Here is a 26,724-nt window from a genome sequence, read left to right on the forward strand (position 1 = left end):
TGGATGATTCATCTGCCAGGCTGCTACTTGGCATCAGTCCACACGTTTCGAGGCCCTATTGCTTGGAGTGCCGAGATGGTGGGAAGGGCATTTTGCCCATCTGGTGGTGCAAGATTTTCTGATCTGAACCATTCCACAGACCCACCAGCTGGGACGGTACGGCTTCAGTATCTATTCACAAGGTGAGGAATCTGCAGCTAGAAGCATCCATTGGGACAACAAGTTGCTTAACTTTGGTCATGCTCTTTATGCAGGTTACTCTACCAAACTGCAGTTTCCTCACCGACCCACCCGCCTCTCTGGGGAATAGACTTCTCTAGAGCATATTAAAAATATATCAAGTTGAGATTTGCACACTGGCACAATCTGATTTTTGAAGCGTCCGTATCAGAAAGAAACTGGCGTTGACGCGTGGAGGTGGTGGTGGTTATATTGTGGCCCTGATGTCACTTCCGGAGTGGGATGGACCCAGTGCTGAGCTGTACTACGGGTGCACGATGGATTTAATGAGAATAAGATCTCTGGACTCAGACTGGTACCTGGGGGTATTCACAAGGTGAGGATCTGTGGTTAGAGTATCCACCAGAAAGTGTTACCGAAGGCGAGTAACTTGTTTGTTTGGCTTGAAGACCACCAGCACTTCTTCAGTGTCTTAACAAAGTTCTTGGAGCAGTTCTCTGGCAAAAGTGGACGTGCTTTGTTACTTGAACAATATTACAAATTCAGTCAAAATGTACTTGTACTTTTTGAATAAAAAATATGTCTTCGAACAGGTAATTTGCCATGCTTGGGCTTAAACTCCCAAGACGCCTGGGGCATGCTGATTGGGTGGTTCACTGTATATAGATCACACGACTAATGTCTCTTGGCCAGTGCTTTAAATGGACCTACAGAAGTCCTGGTACTCCCTCCCAGAGTACCTGTTTGAGCCTAAGAAGTGCCAGTGCTCTCACATTAAACGTATTGAACCAGTGATGACAATTGCAGGTACTCTCCCTTTCAAACTAAAGCTGTGCAGTACTCAGTACCGGACAGCACCTGCCCATTTAAAGCACTACGCTTAGCCCTGTACCACAAGGCCCGTCGTATCAGGACACCTCGTTTCAAGTCTTTGGCTTTCATTTCCTAAACTAATGCTTTCTGGGATTTGTAGTCTTGGTGGGCTTTCATTGGCCTAACACCTCCTAACAATGACTTGCAACAGCTGTGCCCAACACTTGGCGTCCTGCGGACAAGGAGTGAGGTAGAAAATCAAACATGTCTGCCAAGTGGCCATCTCTCATGTTCAACACCTTCAGCAAGTCCAGATTTTTTTTTTAATAGCAAATAGCACTTTACAGCCTGGGATCTTTAGGTCATTATCTTTCCTTATTCAGCCCTACCAGGTTTCCCAGGTCCATGCGTAATGTACAGAACCAGTCCAGGTTTTTCCTTTGGATTCTGGCACTTGTATTTTTGTTTATCCCATTATAAAACAGAACTACAAGTTCCAGAATTCAAAGGGAAAAAACCTGGACTGGAGAAGCACATCACGCATAAACCTGGGAAACTTGGCAGCCATGCATATAGCACCGCAAGTCACAGGCGTGCCTTAATGATGCTGCAGAGGCGCACGAGGCAGAGGGACTGCATCTCCCATGATGCTATGGGAGGTCTGTCAGCAGGAGCACAGCGCAGCAGTGCTTGGGAACTACAGCTCGGATGATGCAGTGATATAGAAGGCGAGGGCTAGCAGGTGCAGGGACCACCCTGCTTGAAACTACAGCCCCCATGATGCCCTAGCGGGCTGTGAGCAGGGTGCACCGACGGTGGCTGTCCAATCAGGTGGCTGCTGGAGGGGAGGGGGTTGGGAGCTCTTTTTTTCCAGCCTTTATTTGGAGAGGCTGCGGTGGGAGCCGCAGCAGAGTGCGGGTGATGGAGCCGAGCATCACACGGTGCATCCGCAGCGCCCCTGTCCTGCATCCCTGAGCAGACCCCTGCCGGCACCCCCGACGCCCCCCTGAGCCCTTCTTCTTTCCACAGGGGGACACCTCCCCAATGAGGTACTTCAGACTGACTTTCAAGTGCTTCGTGGATTGCTTCTGAGCTGACGGCCCAGCCCCTGACTCCCCCCTTTTTATAGACAGAACCTGAAATAAAAACTGTTATATTTTATTTACCGCGAGGAAGCGAAAAACAGCGCCAAGAGGATGCCCTCGGCACCTGCGGAGAGAAGCCCAGGTATGTCTCATGCATTAATATCCGTTATATATGTGACCATTGTGCGCGGTTTATGCATCACTGAAACCGGGGCTTTAAGTGGGATGGAAAAACTAGGGGGGCTCAAAGGGGCGTGGTCGATGTAACTAAAGGCGTGGCTTAAAACACGAAAGTTAAAAATGTGTGCTTAGCACAGTGTGCAGCGATTTGCCGCCGCTTTCTGTCGCTGCATCAGATCCAATACAACTGACATTACACCCACAAGCCAGGCCTACTGGCTTTGCCAATGGTGAGTTGCATAAGATAAATGGGCAAGAACAACAGCTTTGTGGTATAAAATATTGAAAATGCTTCTGTTCTGAAGGTGAGACTGACTGTCTGAAGTTACCTCCGAGGCAGTGAAGGGCGGTTCTGCTATAGAGTTAAGGTTGTTTGCACCCTGAGGGTGCGGACAAGAACGGAGAGCCCGATAGGGACCAGTCCCTGCACCTGCTGAGCACCGGCAGGACCCGGCCCGCTTAAAGCCCTGACTCAAACTGATGTGTAATGTGTCTGTCTGAAACGTGTAGAGGTCTGTGTGCAACGTGTAGGCCTCTGGTCCCCATTGAGGGGAGGCGGCTCAGTGGGTCCGGGCGCCTGCTGCAGGAACACCAATGGTTTCTAGTCCTAGAAAGATAGCTCTGCGGGTCGGTGTGCCTACTGCGGCTTGAAGGGTGCCCTCCGTGTGATAATCCTAATCCCTTGAGCCGTTCCCGCAGAGATGTGTGTAACCCGCCTGCTACCAGCCCGCCGGATATCCCAGAAGCCCTAGTGCCTCCTCCGAAGTGCGCAGGTACCGAGCCGCAGTGCCTGTCCGAGCACTGCACTTGCTGCACAGGTGGTATCACCTGGTTCCGCGCCAAATATCAACGTTAAGGCGCCTGCTGCTGAGCTCGATGTGTCCAGGACCAGGGAGAGCTCAGACACCAGCCGTCCCGACCTCTGTAAAATGAGTGCCATCGCTGGCCCCGCGCGGCAGGAGAACCTTATCCGTTCCGGGATTGGTAATCCCAGAGCCCTCTGTCTATTGGGATGTATAAGGTCCTGGCCCAGTGGAAAGTCCCAGCGGTCAGAGTGTGGTCGCCCAACAAGCTAGGGCTGGATAAAAGTCCTATATGGGCACCTTCCAGTTAGCATTTACACCCTAAGGGGTCCAGTTTATGGCATGCGCCCATCACTAGTGAGTGAGGCTCCGATGACATGTGGATTTGCGTGAATTTATTTTCACTGGACTGGAGCCGGTCGGGGCGGTATTGAGGTGATGCGGGTGAGGTTGGGGTGCGGGGGGTGTTGTGCGGGGTCGGTTTTCCTCTACCGAGCCCAAACCTGAGGGGCTCTGCTTGTGTCTATACCAGCCACGTCTAGTCTTCATGAACTAGCGCCTACGGTGTGCAGTCCCTGCAGTAAGGCGCTAGCAGGATTTCTTCAGTGAAATACACTTCCCAGAAACGTGTTCCCTAAAAACCTATTGGGTACAATCCCAAAGGAGCCTATGTCCGCGCGCATGCGCTGCTGTTTTCATTGCACCAACACATGTGAACATTTATATATTCGTAATAAACAACTGTCCCATAAAGTGATGTTTATTTTTATTATACAATGTGATGATGTCCCTCCTATTGGCGGAGAAAGGACGACGCGATGAGCCAATACAGATCTGTGTTCAAATCTGGCATCCCGTTTACTGCAGACCTCTGGGGCAGGCACGTTAACCCACCGAGCTATCTTTTATTGTAAAAAAAAAAAAAAAATCTAAATTAACATCGTTCCCCTTAAATGTCCATCAAACATACACCAGGCAAGGACCCAGATTAACAACTATTGTCTATTTCGTGTTTTTTCCCCACTACTTTCTCCCTGCACCTCCCCTAAACCAATCATGCGGATCACTCCTCACTGAAAAATCGTCGTCAAGGGTGCAGGAGGTGCAGTGGCACCGGGGCCCAAGAGCGTGTGGACCCAGCCACTGAGTAGGTCGGAGGCCTGCTTGTGCAGGACGGCGCCACTGTCGGTGCCACCTGCAGAGGTTCTGCCCATAGGAATCGCCCCCACGCCCCATTCTGTGTACTTTTGTGGGGCTCTTGAGCTGTGCGTGCACACGTGCGCTTAGCCAGTGTGCATAAATGCATGCAATGAAGTTAGTATTCATGGCGCTGCCTTGAGCACGGGCGCCCCTTTCTCTGGCCATAGCCGCGGTAGTTGGGGCTCCCCCTCTTCCAGGAGACGTCTTAAGGAATGGGTGAAATTGGCGCCGGCCCAGGGCCCCCCATGATTGTACCGGTTCTGTTCTGCAGCCTCTTAACCTGATGACCTTGAATAATTCCTAAACAGATCGTCTTATATACGGTCTCCTTTGCAGAGTCTATTACAGTCATTTTGCAGAGAAATGTTGCGTTTGTTTCATGCAGCATCGATAACAAAAGTTTTCTTTTCAATCAAAAGAGGACCTCACATATGGGGGTGGGGGTGTCCCAGAGGATATTTCCAGTAACATCACTGAACTGCTTCTGTGTTACAATGTTAAACAGGCATGGTTATCTCTGAATATTAGATATAAAGACATTTAGAATTTGGACATTTCCATCTGCATTTATCCATAGTTATTTTTTGGCCATCGTATTTGTATTTATCCGTACTTATTTTATATTTTGAGAATGAATGGAACTGTACAATGGTATATTTAACTTATAAATACGAACTCATACTTTGGTGCCTGTCACTTTTTGCCTAACTAAGCAGCCAAATAGAGCAAAACATTAAACCCACAGGTAAAATCAGCATTATAATACAAATATATGTTAACATATGCTTGTGTGTGGAAATCTCGTCTTGTTGTTCGACTTCCCAGGCTGTCTGTCTGCTCAGCTGTTGCCCTGGAAATCACTAGACAGCACTGAGTCACCCAAAAGAAACCTAATTTTTCAAGATTTAAAAAAAAAAACATACACCAGGAAACGCATTCTTTTCTGTTTGTATTTATCTGTAAAAAAAAAAAAATCAGTAAAACGGAAACTCATTTATGACCCATTATAGTTGAGCACACGGGGTGCTCTCACGAAGCCCCTTTGTGCCTAAGGATTCTTATAAGCATGGTGCCAGGGTACTACACCCACACAGGCATGGACATCAGTTAACCAAAATGTCAGCGTACGTGACATCACACACACTTTGCCCTTCACTTACACATACGTACACAGTTACAATTAAACACACTCTCTCACATAAACACACAAGCATGCGCACTCCTCTTCACTTATTTATAGTTCTGTTTTGTATTGTCGCTGTTCTCAGCCAGATAACGCGCTATTGGGCCTCCTAGTACGCACTATATAAAGACGTAAAGTTTAACAAAAAAATAGGCAGGAAAAACTTTCTGTTTACTGCTACTGTAGCTCTGTTGACTGTTTTGTGCCACCGAGCTGCTGTGCTTGGACAAGTCGGGCTTTAATAATTCAGCACCCTTAGTCGCCGGTTGTGGCCTGGTATTGATCTGTGTTCCAGACTGCATGGCCAAGCACTTGTCAGGGACAGACACAACAATGTATGTCACAGGGTCCCTGAAAATCCTCACCTTGGTTCCTGCCAAATAGTTGTGTGCAGAGGTCAAAGTTAGTGGGATGTGAGTTGCAACGTGCGCCCAAACTTTTTAATTTGGCAACAGTTCCCCTTCTTTATATTAAAAGGCAACCTCTCTGTTTCGTTTTTTTCCGAAATTTGAGACGCCTCAGCCCAAATGGAAGGGAAGACCCTCTGCTGTGCTGTGAAGCAGAGGGAGGGACAGGGTGTCTGCTGCCTGAAGAATGTGAATGTAGGGACATCTTGAGAATGTTGGGGGCCCGAGCCAGATGTGTTTTGGAGGACCCTATTTGGAACAGCTTTGAATTGATGATCCAGATTCATCTTTCCTGCCCTCTTTGGCCAGGTCACTGATAGCGCACAGGAACACTGGTTCATATTCTAAATGTGTTTACATTTAATATTCATGGATAGTGTTGTGTTTTTAATCTTGTACCGCAGCAGCTCACTAATATTACTGCAAATAATGTCTGTGACATCTTCCCATTCATCATATGTGAGATACTGTTTTGATCTAAAAGAAACTTTGCGTGGATGGTGCACGAAACATAAACAAAACATTTCTCTGCAAAATGTCTGGACAAAAAACTGAAAAAACTCACCCATTGGCCACATAAAAAATAAATGAAAGGAAATGGGATTTTAAGCAATCTATGTAAGAATTATTCAAGGTCATGAGGGAAAGACTGCTGAGAACACAGCTGGCTGCATTAGGGGCCCCCCTGAAAAAGTAGGCCCTTGGGCTCCTGGGCCAAAGCTCACTTTACCCACGCCTTAAATCGTCTCTCTGTAAATGTGTGTATTTGGTCCATCTGCAGATGTTGAGTGCTTGGAAGCCATTATTGGCTTTAATTGATGGGGTCACTTGAGTGTTCTTTTTGGGAGGTATTGTAAGGTGACTAGATGAGCTGTGGAGTGCCTGCTTTTAAGGGTGCACTTTGCATATTGCTCGGATCTATATTTAGGCAGCCTGTCTAAGGCTGTGCATATTCACAGGACTTCTGCCACCAGCTGGGGCCTTGGGACATCACAAATACGCGTCACTATTTCCCACCGCACCAACTAGAATTGACTGCTGTGGGCCTCTGGTTACCCACAGATATCTGCAGGGATTGCATTAACCAGTAGAGGTTTCACAACATGAAACAATGCATCTTTCACTGATTAGTCTAACTCGCATTTATTTTCATTTGAGGTTTTATTTTATATGTAGTTAGTTCAAGGCAACAGATCAGCAAAAGAGTTACAGACTATTTTGTTCTTTTTAGCCACGCCTTTGATCCCGCCCCCACGATCACTGACCCTGTCCTCATTGGAGTCAGGATAAAAGGCCCCAGACTTTATTTTAATGCACTTCAACCCCTGGTTGAGTGTAATATGCAGTGTGGATTCCCAGCAGCGCCTTTGTTTTAGAAAGAGAGGAGGTGTTGTCGTTGACTGTCAGGGCCACAGGAAGTTTGTGATTCTGTGGCCGCTGCAATTTTCGCATTAGTATGGATTTGCTGCATTGGCCACGTGACTCACAATTTGCACTGTTTAAACAAATTTTTTTGTAGCACAACTTGATCAAAAGCTACAAAAAAATATGTTCACTTGGGTTCCTGCACACCGGAAACTTCTTGTAAAGTTTGACTCGTCAGCTTTAATTTGCTTATTGCTGTATTTGTGTGTGAAATTGTTAGTAATATGGTGAACTCTTTTCACAGACGCTGTTACCAGGTGTAAAAATTGCAGAATACTGAAGTAAAACTATTCCAAAATGTGCCACTTTACGCTGCATGAGTTGCCTTTTCTTGCGACATAATTTTCTTCAACTCTGCCGCATAATTTGGTCCTCCTCTGCCGCATAATTCCAGTGTCACTGACTATAGCAGAAGGGGCCAATTGTAGCCACCACATTTGAGATGACTGTGCTGTCTTGGCACATCTGGACATCCTTGTACCTCCGCCACCATCTTTAACAATATTAGCAGCTCTGATAGCGCTCACATTTATTAAGCGCTATGTACAGACACTGGAAGAGTCAGCGAGTTTACCATTACTTGAAGTAGCCTATAACCTTTAAAACATTGGGATTAACAGCAGGGCTCACTTTAATTTGCCACCAACAACACTAAATGGGTTGAGTGGCGTAAATGACGTCTGACGGACGCTGTGGCGTGAAAGGACACAGAGAAGTGGGTGTCTCTAGTGCAGTGACACCAGGCCCTGAGAGCATGGGGTACCAGCTGCACCAGGGGTGGTTGTTTCACTACCCAGCAGGGCACAGAGGGGCCCTTCTCATGGGGCCCTGGCACCCTTGCTAGGTGATCTTGCGTACAGTAGACCCGCTCTCCTTCCCAGACCACCATGGAGTTACTGACCCCTTTTCTGTTAGTTCATATTTTGCATGCCCCACCGTGTGTGGGAGAGGGGCGAACTATACATTGAATAATGACTCACCGGGGGACCATTCAAAGTGCCCATCGGTCGGAAAAAAAATCCTTTTTAGAGCTCTGGTGGATGGGTCCCTCTACTTGCCATGGAACTGTGGCGGTCTAACAGGAACCAAAGCATGTGCACATGAGAACTGAAGAAATGTACACATGCTTGGCATGATCTTTTCTTATCTTTTTTAGAATCCTTTTTTCCCCAAAGTCCCAGGTATGATTTTTTTCCCTGCGAGGTATCATGTTATACAATAATTACGAAGACGTGAGTATGGTAGACTGACTGAGCACATAAAGTACGACGACTGGAATCTGCCAATTATTACAAAGGTCCTGAGGAAGGCCTAGGACCCGATAGGGCAGCAAAGGCCGAAACATGTTGACCATTTCAGTCATGATGACGTGGATGGTTGACACATCCGAATAACATCACCACTTCAGCTTTTTAAGCTTACGCCTGTACTTTTATTCAGTTTAAAGTTCACAGGCCACATACAGGAGGTAATTGTAACTTTCACTGTACAGACCCCACAAGTACTCTCCCAGAGAGTTGGCACTCGCCTTGGGAAGCGAGTACCCAGGTGCATCACCCAATGATGATGCCATAGTGGTGATCATTTACGCCACCAGTGGTAATTACTGGTTGAGGGCTTCAGGGTAGCTCATGAGAGACCCTAGTATCATACACCAGTATGGTTCACTCTCTTCATTACAAACAAAAAAGTTTGACAGGAACACCTCGGTGGGTCAGAGCTGGTACCGGGATGTTTGGCCAACCCAATTATGAGTCAGTAACCAGCTACTGCCCCTCACCAAGGCTGAGCCCGGTCTGCTGTGAGCCGGACACAACGGCCTTGAACTCGCTCTCGCTTGGCATATTGAGTTCGATACGGTAAACATCCTACGAGTACTTGTGCAGTAGTAAAATGGTCTAGAACGCGGAGGGCTAATGCTGCTTTTAGGCAGATCTAATCATTGCTCCGTTCCTTGTTGCTCAGCTGGCCTTGAAAAGGCTCCGTGAGGGAGGAAGCCTGTGTGTGCCACAGCTCCTCTTGGCACGTGGCTTGAAGCCCCGATGGGCACACGAGGCGCTATAGTACTTCAGCAGCTACCTATGTGCTGGGTGTGAGGAAGGCCTTTCTGCGCCCCCGGTGCCACAGCAGGTCTTGGCACAAGGCTTGAAGCCCCGATGGGTAGGTCTGTAGCTAGGCGCTATAGTACTCCAGCAGCTACCTCTGTACTGGGTGTAAGTGAGAGATGCCCGTGTGCTCCTCTGTTGCCACAGCAGTTCTTGGCACATGGCTTGAAGCCCCGATGGACAGATCTGTAGCTAGGCGCTATAGTACTCCAACAGCTACCTCTGTACTGGGTGTGAGGAAGGCCTGAGTGCGCCCCCGGTGCCACAGCAGTTCTTGGCACATGGCTTGGAGTCCCGATGGGCAGGTCTGTAGCTAGGCGCTATAGTACCCTAGCAGCTACCTCTATACTGGGTGTGAGTGGGGAAGGCCCGTGTGTGCCCCCGGTGCCACAGCAGTTCTTGGCACATGGCTTGGAGTCCCGATGGGCAGGTCTGTAGCTAGGCGCTATAGTACCCTAGCAGCTACCTCTATACTGGGTGTGAGTGGGGAAGGCCCGTGTGTGCCCCCGGCGCCACAGCAGCTCTTGGCACATGGCTTGAAGCCCCGATGGGCAGGTCTGTAGCTAGGCGCTATAGTACTCCAGCAGCTACCTCTGTACTGGGTGTGAGGAAGGCCCGTGTGTGCCCCCGGTGCCACAGCAGCTCTTGGCACAAGGCTTTAAGCCCCGATGGGCAGGTCTGTAGCTAGGCGCTATAGCACCCTAGCAGCTACCTCTATACTGGGTGTGAGTGAGGAAGGCCCGTGTGTGCCCCCGGTGCCACAGCAGCTCGGCACATGGCTTGGCGCCCCGATGGGCAGGTCTGTAGCCAGGAGCCATGGTGCCCCGCAGCTCATTCACTTGGAGGGATGCCCTCGGTTGCACGAGGAGCTCTAGCTGTAGGGCAGGTGGCTCACCGCACCCACTCACAGTGTCGAGGACCTGGGGAGGCGCTAGGTGCCCAGGGCTCGCGCTGTCGACGCTTAGAAGAGGGTGCGACCCCGGGGCTTCCGCACAGGGCGGCATCGCCCGCGCCCCCCAGCGCCCACCTTTCTCTTTATATTTTAATTTTCCTTCATAAACCGCGTGTCCCCTCTCTGGAATGCCCTGCAGCTTGGCATCTCAGGACCTCCGTGCCCTCTCCCCATTAATCCCTTCACAAAGAATCTCAAAACGCGTCTATTTAATAAACGTCAGCGCTCCTAAGATCTCCATCCTCCGCCCCCACTCACTCTCTCCCTCCCTCCCCGGTCCCCTCCGCCCCCACCCACTCTCTCTCCCCCTCACATACCTCTCTGACTCGCTGCTTCTCATCTCCCGGTCTTTCTTAAACCCATCAGCAGGGGACGTAGCTCGGGGGGTTGCGGGGGGCGTTTTGGCGTGACACCCCAATAATGCATGTATTTTTTGGTGAATAGTTGGGTACAGGAGCTTTCAGTCGGGTTCGGTAATGTCTGTCGGATTTCACACAGCCCCAAACGCGCACACACTTCATCTCTGTCTCTCAAGTCTTCACAAATGTTGGTTATTTAATTAAATCTGGTGGTGTCTCACTCAGTACCCCCTACCGATCCGTATTCCTCCTCCCCCGCGTGTTTCTGAGCACCGCAGCACTGCCTGAAACCGGCACCTTCTGCTGTAAATATGGTTGTTAATTTCGCGTCTAGCGCACAGACGCCCCTTATGTGGTCATGGCTCGCGCTGTACTAGGAATTACAGGAAATTCAAATATTTGTCCGTAGTCATGGGAATAGCAGCTCGAACCGACAGGTACTCCGCAGTGGCGTAACAAAGGCGCCCGCAGCCCAAGCGGTGCGGGGGGGGGGGGGGGGGGGAGCTCCAGGGGGCCCCGTCAGTACATAACCCTGTGCAGGGGCCGCTGACTGGCTCCAGGTACTGGGGGGGGCGAGGGGTGGGGGGGGGGGGGGGGGGGGGGGGGGGGGGGGGGGGGGGGGGGGGGGGGGGGGGGGGCGGGAGGCGCGGAGGCGCGTACGCCCCAGGGGCACCGAGAAGAGCGGAATCTCCCTCGATGGTACCTTTTTATTTCAATAATTTGTGATGGGCGCATTGTGGCTTCTTCGCGGCGCTAGGAGTTTCGGGGCATTGGGCTCGCCTGGTGCACGGAGCCGGAGACTGGTGGAGTGGACGGAGGCTCAGGCGTGTTTTGGGGTTTCCTGCGCATGTCTTCCTTATTGCAGGGGGCCCCAGTGACAGTCCATGCACCCAGAACAATGTTCTCAGGACCACAGGCCCCTCCTGCCTGCCCCCACCCTACTGAAGACCCACCTCTCCAGAGTACACTGCGCCTCCGCCCTGTAGAGGGCCTCACCCCGCATCCGCCCTGTAGGGACCTCACCCCGCCTCCACCCTCTAGGGACCTCACCCCGCCTCTACCCTCTAGGGACCTCACCCCGCCTCCACCCTCTAGGGACCTCCACCCTCTAGGGACCTCACCCCGCCTCCACCCTCTAGGGACCTCTACCCTCTAGGGACCTCACCCTGCCTCTACCCTCTAGGGACCTCACCCTGCCTCTACCCTCTAGGGACCTCACCCTGCCTCTACCCTCTAGGGACCTCACCCCGCCTCCACCCTCTAGGGACCTCCACCCTCTAGGGACCTCACCCTGCCTCTACCCTCTAGGGACCTCACCCCGCCTCCACCCTCTAGGGGCCTCACCCCACCTCCACCCTCTAGGGACCTCTACCCTCTAGGGACCTCACCCTGCCTCTACCCTCTAGGGACCTCACCCTGCCTCTACCCTCTAGGGACCTCACCCTGCCTCTACCCTCTAGGGACCTCACCCTGCCTCTACCCTCTAGGGACCTCACCCTGCCTCTACCCTCTAGGGACCTCACCCCGCCTCCACCCTCTAGGGGCCTCACCCCGCCTCCACCCTCTAGGGACCTCTACCTCTAGGGAACCTCACCCTGCCTCTACCCTCTAGGGACCTTACCCCGCCTCCACCCTCTAGGGGCCTCACCCCGCCTCCACCCCTCTAGGGACCTCTACCCTCTAGGGACCTCACCTGCCTCTACCCTCTAGGGACCTCACCCTGCCTCTACCCTCTAGGGACCTCACCCTGCCTCTACCCTCTAGGGACCTCACCCCGCCTCCACCCTCTAGGGACCCCACCCACCAATTCTATTACATTGGCAATGTTTAAATGTGTCTAGACCCTCTTTAATCATTGCAATTGAGTTCTGTTACTGTTGTAAACAAGCAAATACCCGACGCCAAACACACTGTGCTGGATACAGGTACTGTTCACCTGGAGAGTATCTGCAGTATTGTCATTAGAGGTGAGGGGTTGGGGTCTGTGGTTTGAAGAGCATTGAGAGTCCCCTCCCTTTAGACACACACTCCCACCTTGGATATACATGTGATGGCCCATTACAGAGTGTGTGTTTGTAAGTGTGTGAACGGAAGAGTGTGTGTAAAAGAATGTGAATGGAAGTGTATTTGCTGTGTGTAAAAGAATGTGAATGGAAGTGTATTTGTGTGTGTAAAAGAATGTGAATGGAAGTGTGTGTGTGTAAAAGAATGTGAATGGAAGTGTGTTTGTGTGTAAAAGAATGTGAATGGAAGTGTTTGTGTGTGTGTGTGTAAGAATGTGGATGGAAGTGTGTGTGTGTGTGTAAGAATGTGGATGAATGGTGCATACTATGTGATTGTGTGTGTTGAATTAGGTTGTTTCCTCTGCACCGAATGGTTTGATGCCTCTGATAGTGACGTCAGCAGTTAGAAAGGTGAACCGGGGGCCGGGTCATGACTGGGATGAAAGATAACGTTTGTGCCACACCTGCGTCTATAAACGATGGCCCCTCCCCCCCCCCGGGGCTGGACCAGGGCTCTGCGGGGGTCTCTGGTGCGCAGCAGCTGCACACGGGCCAGAGCCACATAACATCACATTTACACACCGGTCTTTTACGGGTCAGAGGCTGGCTGGGGCGGGGGCGGCACTGGGGCCCTCTGACTGTCACTCCCCCCCCCCCCCCCCCCCCCACTGATCCAGAGCCAGCTCCATCCAGACACGTGAGGGGACCTTGAGAGTGCACACGCCCCCTCACGTCCACCCCACACCCCTGTGCGCTCCTCCTGGTCCCCCCACAAGCCCCCTCACGTCCACCCCACACCCCTGTGCGCTCCTCCTGGTCCCCCACAAGCCCCCTCACGTCCACCCCACGCCCCTGTGCGCTCCTCCTGGTCCCCCACAAGCCCCCTCACGTCCGCCCCATGCCCCTGTGCGCTCCTCCAGGCCCCGCATGCCCTCCACCTCCACACGCCCCCAACCCCAATTAGTGTGCCTACGCCTCCTACAATCACACACACAGGACAACCAGACATGGGACATCACTACATCATCCCTTCGCACACAGGACAACCAGACATGGCACGTCACTACATCATCCCTTCACACACAGGACAACCAGACATGGCACGTCACTACATCATCCCTTCACACACAGGACAACCAGACATGGCACGTCACTACATCATCCCTTCACACACAAAGGGCAACCAGACATGGCACGTCACTACATCATCCCTTCACACACAAAGGACAACCAGACATGGCACGTCACTACATCATCCCTTCACACACAAAGGGCAACCAGACATGGCACGTCACTACATCATCCCTTCACACACAAAGGGCAACCAGACATGGCATGTCACTACATCTCTTCACACACACAAAGGGCAACCAGACATGGCACGTCACTACATCTTCTCTTCACACACAGGACAACCAGACATGGCACGTCACTACATCATCCCTTCACACACAAAGGGCAACCAGACATGGCACGTCACTACATCATCCCTTCACACACAAAGGGCAACCAGACATGGCACATCACTACATCATCCCTTCACACACAAAGGGCAACCAGACATGGCATGTCACTACATCTCTTCACACACACACAGGACAACCAGACATGGCACGTCACTACATCATCCCTTCACACACAGGACAACCAGACATGGCACGTCACTACATCATCCCTTCACACACACAGGGCAACCAGACATGGAGAGGGTTGGACTGTGTGAACTGCAGAGAACTGAGGGAGCTGCCCAAGGACCCAGTACTGGGGCTGCAGAGTGTACTGACTGCAAGAACTGAGGTTCTCCAGCAGACAGTGTGTGTGGGGTTCCTGGCACTGGCACGGCTGAGGGCTTGGAGTGTGTGAACTGAGGTGCACTGATGGAGCTGGAAGTGGGATCCAGTATGGAGCTGAAGTGAGCACTATCTCTAAGGACTGCGGAGCCCTGGTACAGCTGGGTGTCTCCGCCCTTGCTCTCAGCACACAGGCAGGCACACTTGGCAAAGAAAATCCAAGCCAAGGAAGGGCAGAAGCCAGGCAGCTCAGAGAGGGCACAGAGAACCCACAAAGACCAAATGTGACTAAGATAACAGCCTGACTTATTATAGCCTTGCTTACAGCTAAGCTCAAAGGAAGAATGCTCTGCAAAAGAAAAGGGAAGCTTCCCTGGACAGGGGGAGGAAACAAAGTTTAAAAAAAAGTCACCTACAGGCTAGATAGACAGGACCAAGTATAATTATACAGTAGTTGGTCACTGCTCCCACACAGAAGAAGGAGGGACAAAGAAGCATGACTGACCACTAGCAAGAAAGGATTTTTTAATGACCCTGAAACTAACAAATGGCTGGAAGCCCACAGAACAAGTGTACTTAAAAGTATACAAGAGGTCGTACGCTTATGCTTGACCTAAATAGTCACCTGAAGCTCTGAAAACACTGGCTTCTGGAGGCCAGTTTCAATTTTGAATGAATGTCTGATTTCATTTACTTGCTGGTTGATGGCTGGAACTCTTTGGGCAGTGTGTATCATTCCAGAGGAGGCCTTCTCTTCAGTGGGTTACACCTATACATCCTTATCTGTAGCTCCCTGCATCTGGGAGCTCCTCAGTACCTTCTCTGAAGGGATTCACTTACGTTGGGGAACGGGCCACTATACGAGTGTAGATGCCCTTGCCAAACAGAAGTGACTGGGCATGTAACATGTTGTATGGAACCAGGAGCCTGCGGCTTCTTTAACACACGCTCCAGGCGGGCACCCGCTGCCTAATTTGAGCCGGTGTTTGCTGGAGGGAACCACCGGCACTCAGTTTTGAGGACCAGCACTTATTTTTCCTCATCAGGCATTTTAAGATAGGAGGGGGGGGGAGGAAGGAGAGGGGGAAGCCACACGAATGAAGAGGAAGCGGGAAGAGAAAGATGGAGAAACCCCTCAAGACGAGGAAGCAGGGACATGGAGGCGTGAGATCAAGGCAGTGAATCTGATGGTGGATTTAAGAGGTCTGGGGGTGAATAGGAGACCTCACAGCCTTGGTATGGGGCACGGGGGCATTTAACAGTACAGGGCACGGCCTCCTGGCAAAGCTATGGGCACCGCACGCATTATTTCACAAATTAAGCACTGCTAGTACCAAATACATCATACTCTGAGATGACACAACCCATAAGCAGTATTAGAAAACTTTTTTTTAAAGGTGCAGTCTCGCTGGCCATGTCTTCTTACGGATAAACCGATCTTCAGAAAACGAATCGACTTCCATATTCATGTTTAATTTACAGCATTGCTCCTCGGCTGTGCTAAGGGGGCTCATCCCCCAAGCGACGTGTGCAGTCCAGTTCACATTAAGCTAAATACGTTTCTCTGGGCCTCTCTATCATGTCCTAAATTTATAAACAGCAGCTAAATTTAGAGCAGGCCTTTCCTTGAAATGTGGACTCGAAGGAGAAACGCACGTGTTTTTCAGCAACGCGTCTATTTGGACAGATTTGCGGCAGTTTTATGGCTGCAAAACAGAGCACTCTACAATAGCCGCGTAAGTGACCGTTTAGCACACTACCACACCAGCCACAGAGGAGCCACAATTGGTTATTTGTAATGTTAAAAAGAACAGCCCTTTTCGAGAGGGAGACACACTGCTGTGGCATAGATGGATGAAACTGGGCCACTGTGACTTTTCAGTGATATTTGAACCCTCTGCCTTCTCCAAATGTGTTTCAGACATGTTGGGCAATGGAAACTGGTCTCTTACAAGACATGTGTCTGTCTCTTAAAGGAAACGCGCCTCTCCCAGGGCAGGTCACGAGGCGCTGAACAGAGTGCTCCATGCGGTACAGAACATGGTAAAAGGGACCGCCCTGCGCATGCGCCAGGCGCTTGGACAACATGCGGGGTGCGCCTGATGGCGAGCACGGCAGACTGCATGTGCCTCTCCGCACACACTGCGCTGGAGGGGGCGCCGGGAGCCAGTGCTTCAGATGGAAATACAGAAGTGCGGGTCCTCCATCCCTGGAGTACCCGTTTTCTCCTAAGAAGTGCCGGTACTCTGCCATTGTATGTATTGCAGGATTACTGAAGTGCCGGTACTCTGCCATTGTATGTATTGCAGGAGTACTGAAGTGCAGGTACTCTCCTTTTCAGATTAAAAAAAGTGCAGGTACACAGTACCGGACAGTACCTCCCCATTTAAAGCACTGCCGGGGGCAGAACCTGGTGCATACAGGGCCGGCCTTTGGCACGGGCGGGCTGAGGCACAGGGCGCCGGTGTACAGAGTGGGCGCCCGGTGGGGTCAGCATTAAAGCCATCTGCAAACGGGGCCCCCTGCACAGTGACCACGTTAGAAGTTGGTTATATCATTTTCAACATACTTAGGTGCTGTTTTTAACACCACTCAGTCCTCTTCATTACCTCCAATTCCATCCCCCGTTACCCCCCCCCCCCCCCCCCCCAAGCACGCAGCACACCAACCCTCCCGACATACAACTGGGCACTTGGCTGAGAGCCCCAACTTGTGAGTATTTTAGGTGGTGGGGGAGTGTGTGTGTGGGGGTAGGGGGGGTACAGAGATGTCTGTTTTCAGAGCTCAGCAGAACGTGCACCTACAGCCTCAACTAAACACCCGTACTAGGGGCGACGGTAATAATGTGGCAGAGGAAGACTCCACTATACAACAGGGCTGAATAAATTATGCGGCAAAAAAAGCAAATTATGCAGCTCAACACGGCACATCTTGAAGCAGTATGACTTCATTATTTTGTCACTCTTACATATTAACACATTAATGGCAAATGTTTTATCCTATCTGTATCAGTTGAAGACCTAAATACAGGAATCCGCGTCTTCTGGTAATTTTTGATCAATTTGAGCTAGGTATGTTTTTCCTTAAAATCAGCAAATGATGGATTATGTGGCAAATCCATAAATATGTGGAAAACGCTGCTGCAGACTAACCAAATTCAACCACGTATTGTGGGTTACTAATGTATATAATCCATCTTTAACTTCGAGGTGGCAATCTAAATCGAAGCCTTGACAGGAAGGGATACCTTAAGGTTCATACATGTCAACTCTACTGCCAATGATGACGTGGGCACGGAGGCGGACCTGTTGACATCCACCAGCCCCTGTCACGTGACACGAGTCTCATGGGGGCCAGTGCATAAGAATTAAGGGGCGAGCCCCCTTTGTGCACGGAGGGCCACATGGGATGAATGCGTGCCCCTTCTGCGCAGGCCTTGCGCTCTCTGCCCCGTCCTCCCTCTGACCGCAAGTCCTGTTTCTGGACCCGAGTCTGAACATTCCCAGCACAGTTGTGAGGTTTGTTCTACCCGTCTGAAGGGTCCAACACCGTTTTCGAGAATCTGGGCCACAGGGTCCAAGCTCAACAAAGGCCCGTAAAATGTCCACTTATGGCACAGTCCTATCCTTTTCTATGTACTGGTGCTGTTTTGGCAGCCTAGCGCCAACGTAGCCACCCTCGCGTCATGGTGCAAGGGTGCCTCTGTTGTAGGCAGGATTGGGTACCTTCCTGCACAAAAATAATCCAGAGAGGCGATTGCTCTTTATGAGTGCTTTAGAATATTTCCCCTCGTTACGCCTCACCTTGGGAGGCGTACGGTTTTGCTGCATCCCCCGGTATACATGGTTTTGTAAATGTGGGGCAGCGTCAAAATCCATGGGAAACCCACCGCAACGCCCATGGAACGCCCATGGAACGCCCCCGGGCGCAGAGTAATGCAACGGAGCGACTTGTGCTGCCTCGTCTTACTCCATACATACGAGGCCATCCATGTAGCTTCACAGATATGATAATGAACTCCGCGCCTCCAAAGCGTCAAACAAAAGTGATGCGGTGGTGCAAGGGGCTCATGAATATGCCCCTTAGTTTGTGAGTTTCCACATGTCTTGCGGGACTTACAAAGCTTTACTAATGTGCTCCTTTGACAAGCAGGAGCGATTGTGTCTTGGGGGTTAGTGAGGCGGGTAACCCGACTCCAATGTGGGTACCGGGCCGAGGAAAAGTGATTCCTCAATGGAAGGAAAGTATTACCTGTCCCGGAGGGTGACCAGATTTTGAGGAGCAAAAACCGGGACAGGTCGGACATAAAGGAAGGACTAAAGACTACACTCACTTTTATATCTGGCATGTCCAGGTTTTTTTTGCGTAGCTTTGTGAATGTGTGCCTATACGTGTGTTTATTTATTTTTGATTTAAATGTGTGTGTGTGTATATATATATAAGACTACACATATAAAATTAGCCATGGCCTGACCTCGTACCCTGCTCCCCACTCTGTCTCTCTGCTGGGAGCAGACAGGGGACTCTTGCCTGACAGTAACAGATAAAGTACTTTAATTAGTTCATACTTTGTAGGCCTCTGTTAAAGGAGAGCTACCTTTAACTTATTCTTCCCTGGATGATCTGACCTTTGTCTCAAAAACCGGGACATTTGTTTAAAATTAAGAGAAGCACCGGGACGTCTGGTCACCCTGTCGCTGTCAAAAACCAAGATTTTACACACACAGCATGTTTGCTGCAAACCTTAGCATGCTGGTTTGTTTCATCCCCTTGGCGAATCGCAGGGGTCACAAATTTGCTTCAAAGTATTAATCCTTAGGAAGCAAACTTCCATCTTAAAAATCTGAGGCTTGTGTGTCGAGCTCTTAGTTTTCCTATAATCAGCCTTATTTCCCGGCCATGTTTTAATGCACGACTCGCGCCTCTGATGTAGCAGTTATCCCGGCTACAGTTTGAGACAAATGGCTGCATGGATACAAGTAGGTTACAGGTTAACCAATCAATGGCTCTATTATCTGAAACCGTGACGTCACAGAAATTACTCTCTAACCAGCTGCACTATCCTTTTAAAAGCCAGATTGTTCTGTTTCATGTAAAGTGGTGGCCAGTCAGTGCTTAATTTGAACCCAGTGATTGCAGGTTGGACCCACCGGCACTCATTTTTAGGTTGCAGCCTGCTGTCTGGTTTGCTATAGACATATTGGGCACTTTTAGAAAGTTGACCTAAGAATACATTACGCCTGCTGCTTACCATTAGCTTTGTGGTTTGTAACTCACATTTTCTGGCTTTATTTGTTTTAGGCTTACCCGATTCAATTCATTCTTCTGTTGCCTAAACTGTGTTTTATTGTATTCTTCCACAAACTTCCCTTCTGTAAAGAGGCCTTCAATCTGTCAAATGTGCTGTGCATTCAAATACCAATGTCGATTGTCAGACTGTGTCTTCCAGGGACCTTGGTGCAGTTTACTTTGCTTTCTGCTGACTTCAAAATGAGAGCGTTTATAGGAAAGAGGAATGCAGATTAGTCTCTCTATGCTCCATTTACAAGGCTGTGATGGAGCCCTATTTTATTTGAAAGTGGTGTGTGCTCTCAGTGATGCACGGCTTAGCTTTATGGATTTTCACCCATTTTATTGTTTTCACCAGAAGCGCCTGAGGTACGTGGAAGGGATGTGAGGTGCGTGGTGGTGTAAGTCCGGAAGTAAGGTCCTTATTGAAGATTTGCAGAGGAAATAGTAATGGGTTAGTGAAGCACGTTAAATCTGGTAGGAAGTCTGTGGCCTGCCAGTTCCAGCGAAAGGGAGTTTAGACCAATGCACAGCATCCTACCAGGTCTGGTTAAATGCATCTCCCAGAAAGGAGAGACTCCACGTTGACTGGTGTGAACACCAACAACAAAACAAGCACAAGTATTTAGGGGCGAGCGCGAAGCGCTCCGTCCCGTGTTGTAATCTCTCTTTGGGCTTCAAACTACGTCCAGGTCACGTCAGTTTCTTTCATTAGTTCGTGGGCTTGCCTTTTTAAATCTGCTTGCTTTCATTAGTGGAAGGCATGCATACGTCATGCCTTATCTGGTGTTTAGCCCTCTTCGAGTGCACCGACCAATTACTGAAAACATACGAGGCTCCACATTTTCCGTTGGGTTTCTGGACTACTTTTTCTCTTTTTTTCACAGCGTGATCTCGCTGGGCAGTAGTCTAGTGCTTTGCATGACATCGACCCTGTTACATAGGTAGTTGCACTTTTGCTGATCGGTTTTACTGCAAGTGAACTTTTATTTCCCTTTGTGTGTCTGCTTTACGCTGATGGCGGCTCTCAGCTCACCTATGTGAAACTTTTACTTTTCAGTTTATGTAGCAAGAAAAGTCCGGTTAGGAGTTTACAATGCTAATTGCTCTAGCTCGAGCATACGCGAGACCCATAAATGGTTGTTGCACTTCTCATTACTTTATAGAAACTGTGAAGAGCCTTTTTTTTTTTTTTTTAATTCCCCCTCTTGGGCCAATGCAGGGTAACTCTGCTCTGAGGCCATACCGCATGTGCAGAAGGATAAGTAGTGAACTATAGGAGTCAGCACAACTGGAAATTCGAGTTCAAAGGTGATGACATTCACAAACAAGCACTGGCAAAACCAATAGGTCTAAAAAATAAAAAAAAAAGACTATAATGCACCCAGCATGACGGCATTTAAAAAAAAAAAAATAATAAATAACCCTGGCTACATCATGGTGCTTTGCTAACTTAGTTTTAGCCTCACAGCAAAGCATCCGCACACCTTTGCAGCATGGCTACAAAACATTGCCAAAACCAATAGCTCTCGTAGGGGAGACCTATTTGCCAATGCTTGTTTGGGACTGGTACATCTTTCCCTCATCTGCTGGGCTGGCTGCAGCGCTGGTGGTGCCCTGTGAGACCATCTTTGTTGGAGGCTGGCAATGACCTGCAGCACAGATTCCCTCATCAGCAGCCTTCAACAGTTCCCTCCTTGTCTTCATAGCCCCTTTTTCACATGTATTTCCATCATTTTATAGTGCTTCTCATACTAGTGTAGGGTGACCGAGCACTTTACCTCACACACACATTATACAGAGACAATGAATTATACATGTCTATAGGAACTGTTGAATAAGACAAAGAGGACGGAAAGGTTTAGGAGTTTCATGCCCCCATTCTAATAGGCAGTATATCTTAAGTGTTTGCTTTGAAGAAGTACAAACTCAGGATTTAAAACCTTATTTACTGATAAGAATTTCCTTTTTAGCATAATGCAAGACTGGGGACGGGGCGTAACTTATAACGACAGATCATAGCTCACTGTGCTATATTAGGATTTTTGTTAATGAACTGCACAGTAACAAAAGCATGTCCATCGCTATGCAGTAACCCACTGAGCTATATGTATGATATACAAGTCTATGATCTGCATGGTACCCATGGTTTGCTGAAGGCATGTAAACCCTCTGCACTACTTTATGGTCAAGATGGCCACTTGGTGCAACGCTGATCCCTCTCCAACAGGTACATTATTCAACAGAGCTATATTGACCTTTTTATTGTTGCCTGAAAATTGCTGGACACACAAGAAGCGCTGCAGCATGTGCTTTTAAACCCATAGTGTATTTCAAAATACAGCGCCCCAGCTCGGCGCCTGGTGCTGGTGGCACCGGTCACACCGCCCTAAAGCCAGCCCTGCTCATCAGAGTTTTACGCAAACGAGTAGCGAGATAAAACGCCAATGGAGAAAGGACGAGAAAGAAGGAGTGAAAAGGAACCTCCAAGAGGGAGATACAGAGACTATCAGTGCCATGTGAGGGAGAGAAGAGGCATCCGGTGAATTCCAGACTGCGCAGCCTTAGTACTTTTCACCCAATGGGATAGCAAAGACCCCGGTAGCCCCCGCGGGGGGTGCCTCTTCCCCCCACCCTGGCCTGAGAGCTCCTGAGTGAGTCGGGGGGGTCCCTCCATGTACTTCGTAGGGGGTCCCCCCTTAATTTTCGTTACACCACTGTCGGCACCCCGATCTTCGATTGTGCTCGTGGCCTCGGACAAAACTGTGGGCCCCAGTACTTACGGTTTTACAAATTAAGCACTGTAGCCAGTTTGTGCCTTCCCACCAAAGGTACTGGTTTTCTTCACCAGTTCTCATAAACTGCTGCAGGGACCCTCCCATTCCTCCGGTCTCATTTCTTAGTCTCCCTCCAATCAGCATCCACTTCCGGACTCGATCTGATGAGCATTCCGGTGACCACTGTGACTTTATTCACTTTTGAAGGTTTTCCCTTGACAATCGAATAAACACCGAGTTCTTTAAATATGACGCTTTTTAAAGCAGGAACAAAGACACAGAGCCACATAATAAGCAACTAATAAGACAAAAAGAAAATTAACATTTGAATACTCAACATGTCAGGTGGACATAATTAACATTTACGTACGAAAATGTATTTGGAAGGATTGGGAAGGGTCATGTAATAAAGGTTGTACTGCATGTCGAATTAAGAATGTGCACAGAAGTTTAGTGCTTTCTAGGCACCCGGGCCCTACAGCAGTGAATCTAGTTTTCAAGACGGTAGGAAATCCTCTTTCAAGTTGCTTGTGTGGTTGCCTTTCTGATGTTTCTTCGAGCACAATTTATGGGGAAGCTGAGATTTAAAACAATCCTCCCCAACCGAGTCAGCTGGATGGGGGCTGGTAGACTAATGGACCCACTCCAAGAATCTCTCAGACCCCCATGGTCACAATTTCGAATCCTGGCAGATCCAATCGGCCTGTTATCCTTCTGAGGTTGTTAAAATGAGTACCAATGGGTTTAGTAACAGATTTTGAAGGCGGGGTCTTAAACTCTCTCTCATGATTCTTGAGAGATCAAACCCCCATGGTTGCCCCTCTCAGTTCTTCTTTCACCCTGTTCTTTGTAGAATTATTTGGGTCTCTGCTGAACCCAACCCATCCTGACCTTTGGTTGCCATCATTAGCACACTGTGACCCAAAGCACTCCATTGATTGGGCCTTGGTCTTGCCATTAATCCTGACACACCCTCGTCTTCTTGCCCTGGTTTTCCAAACTCCTTGCTGCTTTAGATCAAAAACTGAGAGTTTGCCCCTATCTTCCTCTACAGTGTCTTGCGCGTGTTGTCCTGGTCCTGATATCCTCAATGATGGATTAGGACAGCACACTACATCTTCCTAGGCGCATGACCCACCAATTCATTCTAAACTTGGCATCTCATCTTATTTTGACAATATCTAGTCAAAACGATGCCACAAACTGGTTTCAAAACCCCGTGGCCTCCAGTGAAGAAGACCCTGTGTTTAAATCCCTATGTGTTCTACCCAAGGTGTGATCTAGCGATGGTGGCCGCACGGAGATGCACTCCAGACCTCAGGCTCAGATCTGCCTCAGTTTCTCCTTCGCTCATTTCCTGCCACCATCGAGATCCTACTGGTGCTCACTTTTTCATGTCTGGCATCTAAACTTTGACCCTCTCCATCTGTGGGAGTCTGTAATCTAGGTGATCCTTTCTCGACCTGGAGGGCCTTCCAAAAGCTGGTCCTTTCCTCTGTGCCATCTAGCACCCGGAACTTGTAGAGACTGCTGCCATGCTTTATTAAGTGTATTTTATTCATCAATGAATAGCACCAAGAGACCCCTCAGGTGAGTGTCCTACAAGTATACCTGTAAGTGTGGCTTATGGGAGCTGGCGGGTGACAGGTCCTCAAACATTTTGCCAGGTTTAGTGCTTGTTGGTCCAGAAGGGGGAGAGGCAAAGTCTTCTGGGAGTTTGTTCTTCTGGAAGACAGGGCAATCTTTTCAGGATGACCAGGCTTTGTGGGACCTGGCAGGATCTTTCTTTAATCCTGAGGCATCTGTGACCTCATGGGTCTACTTCTATCTATTTTCTCAACAACAACATAGAAATTAAAATGAACTTTATTGGGCTGCCAGTGGGACCAAAGCCCAGAACCAAGAGTTGACATTGTCCAAGGGCAGACATTGTTGAGCCTGCATTTCATGTCTCACGTGCGCATTTCAATGCACGCCTGCTTAAGGTAGCCGGGCAGGCCTTGCTTAGCTTCGCAGGACTTGTCAAGGGAGGGAATATAGCTATGTAGTTGGCCCGATAGGATTCAGGGCCTACAGCGTTCACCAGTGTGTGATTCCAGAATTGGTGGAATCCTTCAAGGAGTGTATGAGCATCTGAATGCTGACGCCCCAATATCCTGTCCCCGTAGACCTCGAGGCCATTTGTGCAAATCATGGCCACCTTGACTGGGCCTTTCTTCAGTCGGAAGTTGACTTGACTTCTATAGCGCTTTCAGACACAGTTTTGGTGTTTGGTAGGGCACTTGGGATGATGTTCAACAGTGCGCAGATTATCCCCCTCAGGAAGCATAAAAAAGGTGAGACCTCTGTAATTTGAACCTGGGATTTCAGGATCAAAGCAGCAGTGAGCTATCTCACCTGCAATTAGTCCAACTTCTAATTGGAAACTAGATCATTGTGCACGGTGAGGATGATTGCAGAACACATGTGGCTTCAGCACTGATCCTAAGGCTTCCATGTTCTGTCTTCAGTAATATCCAGGACATTTCTGGAGTCTCTTGCCCCGCTTGCGGTCGCACCCTGTGGTCCTGCCTGCCTATGGCCCAGGTGCTTCTGCCCCCGCCACTGACTGCCTTTCTGAAGAAACCTGCCTGTGACCCCCTGAGCCGCCTGAACAAGCCTTCCATCCTTTATCTTTCTCTGAGCCACTGACGAGCAACCTAGAATTCCTGTTACATTCTCAGGATGGAATAAATTGACATGCAGACCATTTAAATGTGAATATTTTACATTCGCTGTTGTTATCCGGAATGCCGGCCATGGATCATGTCTTCTCTGGCCTTGAGTTGACATCCCCTCCCATCCTGCCTAGGAGTGTTAGCAATTCTCGACAGGCACTGCCCTTGCGAGGGATCTGATCCTGGTAGCCAGCTCTGGAATGTCCTTTGGGAGAAGAAAGGCCAAGCTCTGGTCTTTATATGCAGAAATGGCTTAATGTTGTCCTCTGTGTCCGTGGAGGAAGGGGGTGGGAGCTCTGGCTTTGGTGTACACAGAAGAGTAATTCTCTAGAGAAGTGTTGATCCTGCAAACATGAGAGCTGGTGATGGGCCCTGCGGAGCCGGGCAGTCAGGATGTGTTCAACAGGCACTTGTTCAGCGTGGGCACTGACAGATGATGCCCGGCTGTCCTGACAGATGATGCCCGGCTGTCAGATGCTTGGGAGTCCAAGTCCACCCACTGTATGGAAAGCTGGCGGACACCCAGGAACATCTTAAGGACTTTTGGGGTTCCTGCCCAAATGTGTTTTGGAGGCCCCGGTTCGAAACAGTTTTGAATTTGAGACTATTTCAACTGTTTCATGCTGTTTGTCCAGGTCACTGACCGTGACAGACACACTCGTCCAAACTCTAAATGTGTCCACAGATAGTGAGGTGTGTTTTCAATATTGTAACACAGCAGCAGCTCTCTAACATTACTGCAAATTATCTCTGACACCCTCTCATTTCTCAAATTTGAGGTCCTGTTTGATTTAAAAATAAATAAAATAATAATTTTTAAAAATGCATGCTGCATGAAAGAAACCCATTTCTCTGGAAAATGCCTGTAATAGATTCTCACACACCACTCATATTACAAATAAATTAAATGAACAATATTTACACCAGTCTGTTTCGGAATTCTTTAAAGTAATCTGGGCACGACTCCCCAAAGAACAAAGTGGCTTTATCAGGGCCCCCCAGAAAGGCTGGGCCCGGGGCCAATGGCTTTTAACGTCTCTGCGGACACCGTCCGGCAAAATGGCTACACACACAACACATAAATGTACCCGTTTTCGGTTCTGATCTCCTGGTCTATGGGACATTGGGGAAGGAATGCTTTAGAAAATAAACATATGTGATGCACCTCATGCTGTGTGGCACAGACCTGCTCTTGTGCACGTACAGCCTTGGGTAGCCCTGGTGTCTCTATTCTGGGCTGCCATGGCCTGTGGGTTGGAATGTTTGTCTTGGCACAAACTTTAACAGTAGTGGGCACAAGTCCTAATATGCAGCATAAATGGAAATGTCTTCACACATCACCTGATGCCATATCATGACGTAGTGTTTACTCCTCCAGCCACCCTGGCATCAGGGTGCAGATGTGCAGCACGTGTCCACCAGTACAGCGCCTACCTGGGCCGACTGGGCGCTACAC

The 26,724-nt window shown here is 49.4% G+C and overlaps 1 protein-coding gene across 5 annotated transcripts in view; it reads left to right on the forward strand.

The window, feature by feature from the left end:
• The first annotated feature begins 1,699 nt into the window (after window positions 1-1,699).
• Window positions 1,700-26,724, forward strand: part of LOC138258882 (sodium- and chloride-dependent creatine transporter 1-like) — a 290,710-nt gene continuing 265,685 nt past the window's right edge. For 2 of the 5 annotated variants that reach the window (XR_011198597.1, XR_011198598.1), the window contains exon 1: window positions 1,700-2,220. Coding sequence is in view for 1 of the 5 variants with exons in the window: in XM_069206192.1 (XP_069062293.1) it covers window positions 2,190-2,220 (31 nt within the window). In the remaining 4 variants the exon portion in view is untranslated. Of the gene's footprint in view, window positions 2,221-2,409; window positions 2,489-26,724 lie in introns of those variants that run through there. The other 3 variants (XR_011198595.1, XM_069206192.1, XM_069206193.1) reach the window with 2 other exon arrangements.

This window comes from Pleurodeles waltl, chromosome 9 (genome assembly GCF_031143425.1).
Source record: "Pleurodeles waltl isolate 20211129_DDA chromosome 9, aPleWal1.hap1.20221129, whole genome shotgun sequence".
Classification (NCBI taxonomy): Eukaryota; Metazoa; Chordata; class Amphibia; order Caudata; family Salamandridae; genus Pleurodeles; species Pleurodeles waltl.